The sequence below is a fragment of the Plutella xylostella genome, chromosome 26, assembly GCF_932276165.1.
Source record: "Plutella xylostella chromosome 26, ilPluXylo3.1, whole genome shotgun sequence".
Taxonomy (NCBI): domain Eukaryota; kingdom Metazoa; phylum Arthropoda; class Insecta; order Lepidoptera; family Plutellidae; genus Plutella; species Plutella xylostella.
In genome coordinates this window covers 2,914,862-2,927,099 of record NC_064006.1, presented here as the reverse complement: position 1 = coordinate 2,927,099, position 12,238 = coordinate 2,914,862, and the positions used below count along the sequence as shown (strand labels likewise).

Sequence of the window (12,238 nt, the reverse complement as noted above, 5' to 3'; positions counted from 1 at the left end):
GCACAGATGTAACAGTCTCATATCTGCCCGCTGCCTGTGCCCAAAACGATCGGATCGGGCGCGGGGCGGGCATATAACTGCATGTGTGGGCGAAATAGATGTACTCGTTAGATCTTACCTCAGTTGTGCCCTAATTATAGCAAGATATTCCTGAAACACGTAGGTACTAAGAACTGCATGTTTCCCGGATATTTTTTGTGGAATAGATCTGAGAAACGCCTGTCGTAGGATTCTTGTGTATATGGCTAGCCAATTTGTTATCATAATATTATGAAGTGTGACCAGCATGTTTAAATAGTGTGTTTTTTCATACTGAGACAATTTTTTATTCAATCCCATTTTATGTTTATATTGAAAAGTATTTCAAACCTGAACTTAACAACTATAGAGCCGTGGTTTATCAAAAAGCTTATTTCTAACATTTAAAAACTTTAACAGCTCATTGTGCTAAACACAAGTAGCTCAATTGAGAGCTTTTCCACACAGCAACCGACCCAGTTGCAAGTTTGTCCTCAATTGAATGTGTGAGTACAAAACTTACTCACTGATATTTGCTAAAGCATTGTAACCTAACCTAACACAAACATAAACAGTACGAATGCTATTTTGTCCAATAGCGGCTCTTTTTCTTAAGCTTAAGGTTCAAATTGCATTGATATGTGAGATGAGTTATTATTTCGTTCATTAGCTGAAGTAGCAAGTACAAACAACGGTTTTATTATCATTTAATTCATAGCATGTTGTTCTCGTAAGAGTATTTTGATATTTGGTACATTATATCGTATGGAAGTTGAGATAGTTTATTGATCAAATGTATAAAAAAATTGCCATAACAAGTAACGACGACCGAATGGCGTAGTGGTTAGTGACCCTGACTACTGAGCCGAAGGTCCCGGGTTCGATTCCCGGCTGGGGCAGATATTTGTTAAAAGACAGATATTTGTACTCGGGTCTTGGGTGTTGACATTTATATTTAGTAGGTATCTATCTATCTATGTATTTGTGTAGATATATCAGCTGTCCGACACCCATAACACAGGTTCTGCCTAGCTTGGGGTGGGATGGCCATGTGTGAGATGTCCCAACATATATAACTGTATTACACTCACGGGCAATAATAAAAAAAGGTTCCATTGAGAAAAGCACCAAATTACTTCTAAACTGAAAAGGCTATGTTAATGACGCCTTCTGCAACATTGAAGTACATATAACAGAGCATCAGGATATTACCAACTAAAAACGGTAATATTTTGTTCAAATTCTATTTTAAATGTATAAAAAAATTAGGGTTATTTGGTGTCGGCGTTTTGTGAGTGGAACTTTTTCATTGCCCGTGAGTGTATTATAAAGTCCTACTAAATGGTAAAAAATACGATCAAAAACTAAATCTTGACATACTTGTAACAGGCAATATCTATTTTTAGTCTTTTGTTATGAATGTTGAATTAAACCAAAATACTAGTAGGTACTTCATCTATTATAATCAACAATTTATTAAAGTGTGTGTATCTGACATAATATTCTGCTATTTCTATCATTATGGAGACCTATTTTATCGGACAAAAGACGACATTATTTTGATCCAGAAGGATAACAAGGGGTATTCGATTACATCACCTTCCAAACTTTCTGCTTGGTCTCGAGTCTGTTACAATCTCAATAGAGTTCTCCAACACTACCTTTGCAACAGGTAAAATATATTACTTAGATATATTTTTTCTTCAAGTAGCGGCTTTAATGAAGAACAGTAAGATTTACCACTTCATAGTGTTAGAAATTTTAAAGAAAAAGGAAGAATCAGCTCGAACAACTATGTACTCGTACATTGTATATGTTACTTGCATCTAACGACAAAAACGCTTAGCTTACACAAAGCAATATTGTTTTAAATACATTTATGTCAGTATTTGCTATAGTAACGTTGTTTCATTTTTAGATAGATATAACATACAGCTTAGATGGAGCAGACCTTCCTTCCTTCCTTATTCGTTGCCCAAATAAACTTTTTTTTGGTGTTGCCACTAGTTTCTGTTGCAAAGTAAACGTTGTCGGACGTTAGCACGTAACATTCAGGTCTCGTGCGAAGCTCATTCAGTATCTTCTACGTTTTAATACCGACACGATACGTGCTAGTGTTGGTCAAGCATCGGCAAGATAGTTTTTGTACAAAGGTCAGTCAGCTCATTAATGTAGGTATCTGCTATTTTAGCTTGAAGACGTTTTCGTAATTTGGTAGTATATTGATGTCGATTTTGAAGGCCCCTAACAATAATACATAAACTGTCCAACCTAAAATTCCTTGTTAAAAATCGACACCACAGACTTGTGGAATGGACACTATAAGTGTTTCCGTGAATCTCATTTTATAGAGATAAAATTTATAGTTTGATGTTATTTTCTGGTTTCTGAATCGACAAAATGTTACTATAAAAACTTAGTACCTGCCTACCATGCCAAACGCTGTTTGTTATGAGGCTGTCATTGGTTCTAAACCATTTCTAACCACCAGTTAGAATTATCCATACTATGAGTTAGTGTTATTCTTACAAAGCTGCAAATTTTCTCTATAATTTAATTCACTTAGAAATTCTATTTAAACTTTTGATAGTGTTTGCTGAAATCTAATCGCAAAGATTTTACACTTTTCCCAGAGAACACGTCTTGAGTCTATAGTAAACTGTGATTATCTTAATCAAACAGAAATAAAAGAAGAAATTACACAAAATGCTTGCCTGAATTTTATTTATAAATTGGAAGATAGAATGATAGAAATCCTAGTGATTCACTCTTATAATATAATTCTATATCTGGATGGGACCAATGATTTTGATAGGTAGACTACTAAATAACAATTAGATAAACAATAGGTACATTAGTTCTGTCTTAATAATTGCAAGCTAGACCGAAACAAAGAATAAGCAATGATAAGAACCTACTTACATAATAATATGGAGGTATATGAACAATTAATTTACTTAGCTGAAGTCTCCAGGGACTACAAAAGATTGGGCTGCGATGCGTGTAAATAATATTAGTTGTGTACCATTATATTACATTGCGATTAAAAGGAGCTTTATGTTCAACAAATATAGATATCTGTTAATGGAGAAAAATACATTTTTTTTCTTCTAAGCAATGAAAAACAACAGTGCTGCATGGAGTTGCGAGTTTTTACTCCGTTCGAGTAGTGGCGAGTAAACGTGAAGTTGTATGGAGCGGAAGAGTCACCACGGTTCACGCGCTGCACTAGCTCCGCGCCTTACAAATGTTGGTTTATTGCCCACTGATAGCATGTGTTACATCACTGAAGGAGACTTCTTTCATGCACGCAAACAAGACAATAGCTCTATCTCTTACCTTCCCCCAGGCATATTACTCTCCCTCTCGCAACATCCTAGTCTGCGTCGCATCTATACCGACCGCAGGCTCAGACGCATCCACGACTCAATCTTGTTGTAATTAATGTACCGATTACGTGACAGCTTTCGATCTGTCTCTTACTCTCAGAGTAACCCTGTCTCTTTCTCTCCCCAGGCATATTCCTCTCCCTCCTCATATTCCTGAGCGTGGCCGGCAACATCCTGGTCTGTGTCGCCATCTACACCGACCGAGGGTTGAGACGCATCGGCAACCTGTTCCTGGCGTCGCTGGCGATTGCTGACATGCTGGTGGCGGCCGCTGTCATGACCTTCGCTGGGGTCAATGATCTGCTTGGGTGAGTTTTTGCATTCATTAAATATATATTTACAGCCGAATTTATAGAGTTTTTCTGCTGAGTTGCAGAAAGGAACTTTAAGCTAATGTCGGGCTTAAATATATTGCTGCCTCACATTGACAGTAATTATACGGACAGAAAGAAACAGACATAGATTTTATGTTCATATTACATCAGCTCAAAGTTCTTTTCTGAAACTCAGCGTTTGTCACTTTAAGGGCCCGTACAGGGTGACGTGCCCCGCCAAATTTGGGTTTTCAATGCTCTTCACACAGCACACGCAGTGACACGCACACATGTAAGTTTGCACAGTGGGTCATAAACTTTTACTCGCCAACTTTATTGACAATTATTTTCAAGTAGTGATTTGAGGGTAAGTATAATTTTTAATTACACTGGTAAGCACCAGGAAAGAGTAGAAATTAATAGGGGTGCCACTTTTCTCCATACTCGGAACCCGATTAGCTTTCTAAACAAATGTAGTATTTACTTACTTGTAGAAAGGTAACTACAGGTATTAAAGTGTAGATACTAAGGGTATACTAAGCCGAAAGGGGATGACTCAACTCAAGGGGTCATTCTGAACAACTTTTGTTCTACGAGTTTTGCAAATTCGCGAAAAAAAATATTCGTTTTCCATGGTAAAAAGTCACGTGTCATCAAAGTTTCTATGAAAAAGGTTTTTTTTTTGTTAATTTTTAAAACTCGTAGAACAAAAGTTCAGAATGACCCCCTGTCTCACTTGTTTTTACCCGACTGCCGAAGGAGGAGGGTAATATTTTTCGATTGTATGTTTGTATGTTTGTAAGTATATTTTTTGGTAGCAGAATAATATTTTTTCTTATTTTTAGGGTTTCGTACCTCAAAAGGAAAAAAAGCAACCGTTATAAGATCTCTTTGTTGTCCGTCTGTCTGACTGAATGTCTGTCACCGCCCTTTTTCTCAGAAACGGGTAAAGATATCAAGCTGATATTTCGCATAGATATGGGGAGTACCCCAAAAAATATTGGGGTACTCCCTCTCCCATACAAGTAAATTGGGGCTGATATTTTTTCCGGTTATTTTGATGGTGTAGGTAGGGTATCGTTGAATTGGTCTTTTAATATAATAGGTATAAAAAAGGTTAAAATATAATTATTTTGCTTTTACCCTTAAATTTGGGGACCACACCATAGACAAATCCTAGTTAAAAAATGATTTCAATGGATGGCGTGTTTTTATGTTGGGTAACTCAGAATAAGAAGTGATGATATCTCAGAATAATAATGGTTAATGGTGCTATTCCGCTGAGCACCGAAAACGGTGGGACACAAGTGAAAAGTTGCGGTTCCCCTCATCTCGCATAATCTTTATTGACCAAAACTCATTTCGCATAACTCGTATGGTCTAAACTTTTTTGGCCGAACCATCACTTTGCCAAGAATTATGTGGCATAAGGCTCGTTTCGTCTAAAACTCTTTAGGCACAATCTTTAAACACCTAAGTTTCGTTTGCTCAAATGTATGTTCGTCTATACCTATGTATAATCTTGTTTCTCCTAATGTTATCTTAATAAATAATATATTAAGTATGTAGTAAATGTACAAATTGTGGTATTTTTTCTCATACATCCCGAAAATCACGATATTGAATGATTAAAAAATCGAAAGTAAACGAGCAATACAACATACATTTATAATACACATACAATAATTATTACAAACCCCATGAGATCGAAACCTAAAGATAGGTGCGACGACGAGCAAAGCGAGGAGGAGCGTGTTAGGTACACATGTTCATCAAAACCAAAGCGGAGCGCAGCGAAGCGGAGCGGAGCGTTTTCCAAACAGCGGAAACAATACAAGGCACCAGTTTGCGCTATAGAGAGACGCTCCGTCAAAGTTAAAGCCAAACAAATATTATTACTTTGTATAAACCTATTATTAGGCTATTCAAGATTTGGCCATACCATTATTAGGCTAAACAAGATAATGCGAAATAACTTTTTACTAATCGAGATTTATGCCATACGATTTTCGGCGAAACGAGGAGTTGCATTGTGACAGGCAAGCGGGACGGTCGGGTCCGCCGGGCGCTCCCGGGCCCCAACACGTGTTGGCCGCTGGCCTTTGCGCATAAAGATCCTTTGTTTCGCGTTGCCTTTTGTTTATCAGTAACCGTTGTACGAAAACTTGAGTCTTTATAAGTATCTATATTAAGTGATCTCTTATTTATTGAAAAAGTTTTGCAATGTGTATACTATAGTGTCTAATTACCTAATCTCTTGCCTTGTATCAATATAGTCATTTCATTAAAGTGCGCGGTTCTAGTGTGTGAAGTGTATAAATTATAGTGTGACGCAGCCCCTTTATAGGCGTGATATAAGTTCGCCATCCGCCACCGTCATACCCTAAAGCATTATCCGTGAGAATCTGGTGAGAGAATTCCAATCCCGATTTAGAGACCAGCTGACGTTGCTTCAGAAATACCAACTATCCGCAACACCGTAGTTTTACCAGACCTTCAGGGCACCTGACAGAAGGCAATCAGCATACTTTGTCATCCTTCCGAATACATTTGAAATTAAAAGCCTTTTATCTCAATATGTCCTGAACGAAAGTAGTGGTTACTTGAACTAAGCAAAACGTGGTGATTATTGCAATTTTTTGAACAGGGAAAGAAAAAAAGAATCTCATATTGCTTTAATTTTAACTTATCCAAATAGCACAGTATCCAGCAGAATATCACCAAATGCATTTATCTATAGTCAACAACAAAAAACTCAAATTCTTTTATTGCATGAACAGTGTTCCTAAGATCTGTTAAATTTTGAAAAGGATTAATAACGAAACCAGTGCGTGTCCAAAAAATCTAGCACGACACTTACACCATCCAGCAAAATACCAACGAATAAAAACTTTAGTTAGTAAATTAAAACATCACCGATTTAATCATTGCATGAACAAACTTAACATAATATATATTTTAATTAACAATGCCTGGAAACTAACGTAAGTATCCTATTATACAAACATGTGCAGGGTTTAGGACCACTGACTAATATTTTTTCCACAGCAAACGCAATTCTTAGAAATAAGCTCTCTTTCAGACCAGAATAATATTTTTTTAAAAAAAACCCCGGCAATAGACCCATTGCGCCAAAAGAAACGGAACATCTGCAAGCCATAAAATAGACCCAAACTGAAACAATGGGGAAAAAGTAGACAAAGCCAAAGTTTGTTAAACTAAATTCCCACATTGCAACAAAGATACTTTTTAAGCAGAATATAACAAAAATGTTTATAGACAGAAACTGTACCCCTAAAACAATAGCTCACCGAATATTTTAATGGAATTCTACCAAGTATTTTTGACCGCTTGGTATATGATGATATGTAGCTGTCTACATCAACGAACCATTCAAGGGAAACTGAAAAACGAACACAAGATAAAATATAATAAAATCATTATAGCAACTATAGTTCATATGCAACCGTTGCCTACACGAGTATCCACCGCTAGAACTGAATAATAAATGGAAGATAACAATCAATTTATTTTCAATCAATTATCGCCACCAATCGAAGACGCACACAAACACAGAATAAGTATCATCAATCCTGTAAACCAATACCCAGCTCAGAAGTCACAGACGTAAGCGACAGGAACGCTACAGAAATCTACAGCTACAGCATAACTGCAGTATCAGACACAGGACCACTTAAGCCATCTACAGTCACTCACTGCAGCATCAGCACAGGACTACTCCAGCCATCTACAGTCACTCCACTACAGCGTCAGTACAGGACCACTCCAGCTATCTACAGTCACATACTACAGCATCAGCACAGGATTACTTCAGCGTCAGCACAGGACCACTCCAGCATCAGCACAGAACCACTCCAGCCATCTACAGTCACTCCACTACAGCATCAGCACAGGACCACTCCAGCATCAGCACAGGACCACTGCAGCATCAGCACAGGACCACTCCAGCATCAGCACAGAACCACTCCAGCCATCTACAGTCACTCACTGCAGCATCAGCACAGGACTACTCCAGCCATCTACAGTCACTCCACTACAGCGTCAGTACAGGACCACTCCAGCTATCTACAGTCACATACTACAGCATCAGCACAGGACTACTTCAGCGTCAGCACAGGACCACTCCAGCATCAGCACAGAACCACTCCAGCCATCTACAGTCACTCCACTACAGCATCAGCACAGGACCACTCCAGCATCAGCACAGGACCACTGCAGCATCAGCACAGGACCACTCCAGCATCAGCACAGAACCACTCCAGCCATCTACAGTCACTCCACTACAACATCAGCACAGGACCACTGCAGCATCAGCACAGGACCACTCCAGCATCAGCACAGGACCACTCAGGATCAGCACAGGACCACTGCAGCATCAGCACAGGACCACTCCAGCCATCTACAGTCACTCCACTACAGCATCAGTACAGGACCACTCCAGCTATCTACAGTCACATACTACAGCATCAGCACAGGACTACTTCAGCGTCAGCACAGGACCACTCCAGCATCAGCACAGAACCACTCCAGCCATCTACAGTCACTCCACTACAGCATCAGCACAGGACCACTCCAGCATCAGCACAGGACCACTGCAGCATCAGCACAGGACCACTGCAGCATCAGCACAGGACCACTCCAGCATCAGCACAGGACCACTCAGGATCAGCACAGGACCACTGCAGCATCAGCACAGGACCACCCCAGCCATCTACTGGCACACACTACAGCATCAGCACAGGACCACCCCAGCCATCTACTGGCACACACTACAGCGTCAGCACAGGACCACTCCAGCATCAGCACAGGACCACTCCAGCCATCTACAGACACACACTACAGCATCAGCACAGGACCACTTCAGCGTCAGCACAGGACCACTTCAGCAACAGCACAGGACACACTACAGCATCAGCACAGGACCAGTTCAGCATCAGCACAGGACCACTCCAGTCATCTACTGGCACACACTACAGCATCAACACAGGACCAGTTCAGCATCAGCACAGGACCACTTCAGCATCAGCACAGGACCATTCCATGGACTGGAACAGGATATCAGACCCGAGCAGCAGCAGCACGAAGAAGAATGTATCACATGCACCCAGACATGCCAAGAAGGCTAACAAATTACGCTCTCCACAAACCTTATTCCTACCCGTACCCTACCTCCTATATTGGCTTATTAGGGTGCATACTCGGTCGATTATACTCACTTTCCTTACCTATCCCTGAGCGTGTGTTCCCCCTCCTCTTAAAAACTATGTGCTGCCTGGTTGGCCTGGCGTAATCCAGGATGCAGGGTAACTCCTGGCTGGGTTTTGTGCAATACATACATACACATACACACATACGATTTTCGGCGAAACGAGACTTTGACCAAACGTTACTATGCAATACGAGATTAGGCAAATAAATCTTGGGCCAAAAAAGGTAGAACCGAAAAGTGGTCATGAAAATGCACTAGGGTAGACCCTGCTCCTAGAACAGGGCATGAGTTTGTGATTTGTGTGCGAGGATGGAAACTTTGAATATTTTCTTGATTTTTTTATTATTGATGCAATAACATATAGTATTTTTTCTGAGTTACCAAACGAAGTCACCCCGTGACAGGGTGACTAGATAGGTACTTCTGCAAATTACGCCATCTATCGTTGGTTTTTTTAGTAACTACTGTCTATAGAAGAAATTCCGTCATTATCAATTTTACGTTACGAATGAATTTAGTAAACCCAGTAAACCTACCTAATCCAGAGGAAACCTAAAATATCTTTCTGTCTCTCTGAAAAACATACTTAATAGCCCAAACTCGATGCTTTTAGCTATTAACATCTTTGAAATAAAATTCAGTCACCAACTTGTTACTGCCCTCATCAGATCCTCACGAGACCATTCCTCAACCAGTACCATGAGACTGTGTTTTTGATGAATCCTAACCTAATGTTCCTACGTATTGTCATCACTTAGATCCATTCGCTATATTCCTGCTCCTCATCGGACCTTTACGAGACTGTAATGTCACGCGAGAACATTGCCCACTATCTAATTTAATTTAATGTATTGAATATAGTGTAAGAAATTATGCTTCCTCAATTTCAAATCAAATTATGTTGGTGTCATAAAAAGTTGAAAAAGTGCAATGACAACCAATGTGCAGTGATTTTGTATCTGTACACGAAAAGATCGCGAGCTGTCAGTGCTGCCTAAACCGACGTGACCCTTCTTTGGAGGCCAGCGGCCGACTGAGTCAAACGTCGCTAGTGTTTATGATTTTATAACACAGAAAGCCGCCATAGATATTTGTATGAAGATTTGAGGGGAAAAAATTGGCCAAGTTTGTTATTAATTTACACAAAATAGGTGTGTGTTTATTTAAAAACAAGGTATTTAGCGCCTAGTCCAAGCATTTATCTTTATAATTTGATAAGAATCATATGAAAATTCTTGATAATTACGACACAGTTGTTACAATACGGGAGTGTGATTTACTGGTTTTCTGAAATTAATTTACAGTTATCCATAAGCATTTACTTAAATTCGAATGATTCAGCACCTAGCTAGACTCTTCGGCTACCTGTGTGATTTTTTTCAAGGCTGTAGAGCATCATTTACTATATAATTCTATGACAATGCCAACCCTCGATTCCCTATTGCCGACCCTTAAAATAGGTTTACAAATTACTTTGTGTATACAAATTTTGGCTTTTCCTTGTCATGCTTGTCATGAAGAGTCTAAACTCCTGTGTTTCGAAGTCATTTGTAAATGTAATTTAAACTTAAAATACAGTCTATGAATTTGGGTGTTACATGAATACATGAAATTTTAATAGCAAAAATTTCTTCATGCTGAAATAGTTATATTTTTATAAGCATACAGAAATTCAAAATAACTCTCTAATTGTGAAATACGTCAAGAGAAAGATCATAATTTCACTTCATCTGGTCTCGAAGCTACTATACCCCATTACGACCACACTTGAAATATGCCCTAGCAGTAATGGATTAATAATTACAATTTTACAAGTGAATTCGGTAACTTTGTCAATAAAGCGACCGAAAATTGATGTCTAATAGCGGAAATTGGCGTTGTCTGAGACTTTCGCGTTATATCGAAGGAAAAGTTTCGTGTTAAAGAAAGTTTTTCGGAAATTGAAATAAATGTTTTATGTGTGTTTGATTGCTGGATATGCCAAACATTATGGCAATAAATTACTTTTGGATATAAAAGAGACTAGACTAAAATAGATTGTTATTTTTGAACAAAGCTTGTGACTGTAATAAGTATAAAAAAACAGCATTCCTATTTGAATATATTGACAAATGAAAGATGAGTCGAAGATCACTTATTTAAAAGAGTTTACGTATGTATAAATTATTTAATTTCACTTACAACTCAATAATGAAAGTCTACAGTGGGTAGAAACTACACTACAGTACACTACAGGTAGCCATATATCTTGAACAAAATTGCGGCTATCTACCTACTCATGTTCTATTCATTTAGGAATCATAAGAGAGGATTTTAGAACGCGTTGACGCAATAGACCAATAGTGGGTGAGCGGCAAAGCGCTATCCAATAGAGTTGCGCGGTTTGAACACATTCCGCCTCACCTCCAAAGAGACCCAAAATATGTCTTCTACGCTTCATGATACTTATTTGAGCTCAGTGTACTAATCCTACTATTTGTTTTTTTTTATATATAATATATATAGCCATTTCAGTGTCCCACGGCTGGGCAAAGGCCTCCCATGTTTGCTCCACACGTCTCTATTGTCGGCCACCTGACGCCAATCCGGCAAAAATCTGTCCAGGTCGTCCCGCCATCTCCGTCTAGGTCTACCTGGACGCCTGCGTCCGTCGCTCGGCACCCACTTGGATCCTACTATAATTACCATAATAACCAGCCTCTCCCCTCCAGCTACTGGGTGTTCGGCGAGCAGTTCTGCGACACGTGGGTAGCGTGTGACGTCATGTGCTCCACGGCGTCCATCCTCAACCTGTGCGCGATCTCGCTCGACCGGTACATACATATTAAGGACCCTTTACGGTGAGTTTTTCTACCTACATTTAGGCCCTGTTTCACAATTTCTGGTTAGTGGCTACCTGTGAAATAAAATACATGCTGTCACAGTCAAAAAATAATAACAGAGAGTGACAGCATGTATTTTATCTTACAGGTAGCCACTAATCACATATTGTGAAACAGGGGCTTAGGTTGTTTTTAACAGCATGCAGATTTCATCACGTACTCGGGATGGTTTGCCATTTACCCGCATCTCACGTGCATATTCCACGCGTCACAATGAATACTTGTATGAACGCGTGCGGGGCTATCCCGCCTGCGTGATCAAATCCGCATGATGTTAAAAACAGCCTTATATAATAAAAAAAAAGAATATGACTTTACAGGTTATTGACAAACAGCAGAACATAAATAAGTTCGTAACTTTTCAATATTACTTATCATACTGTAAAAATATATGAATGTTCGTTA

At 39.2% G+C, this 12,238-nt stretch overlaps 1 protein-coding gene across 1 annotated transcript in view; it reads left to right on the top strand.

Moving 5' to 3' along the window:
• The window catches only part of LOC105390486 (dopamine receptor 1), a 108,347-nt gene that overhangs the window by 74,536 nt on the left and 21,573 nt on the right, over nucleotides 1-12,238 (top strand). Inside the window, exons 4-5 of the mRNA XM_048630452.1 lie at nucleotides 3,535-3,715; nucleotides 11,663-11,791. Of these exons, the coding sequence (XP_048486409.1) occupies nucleotides 3,535-3,715; nucleotides 11,663-11,791 (310 nt within the window). The remainder of the gene's footprint in view (nucleotides 1-3,534; nucleotides 3,716-11,662; nucleotides 11,792-12,238) is intronic.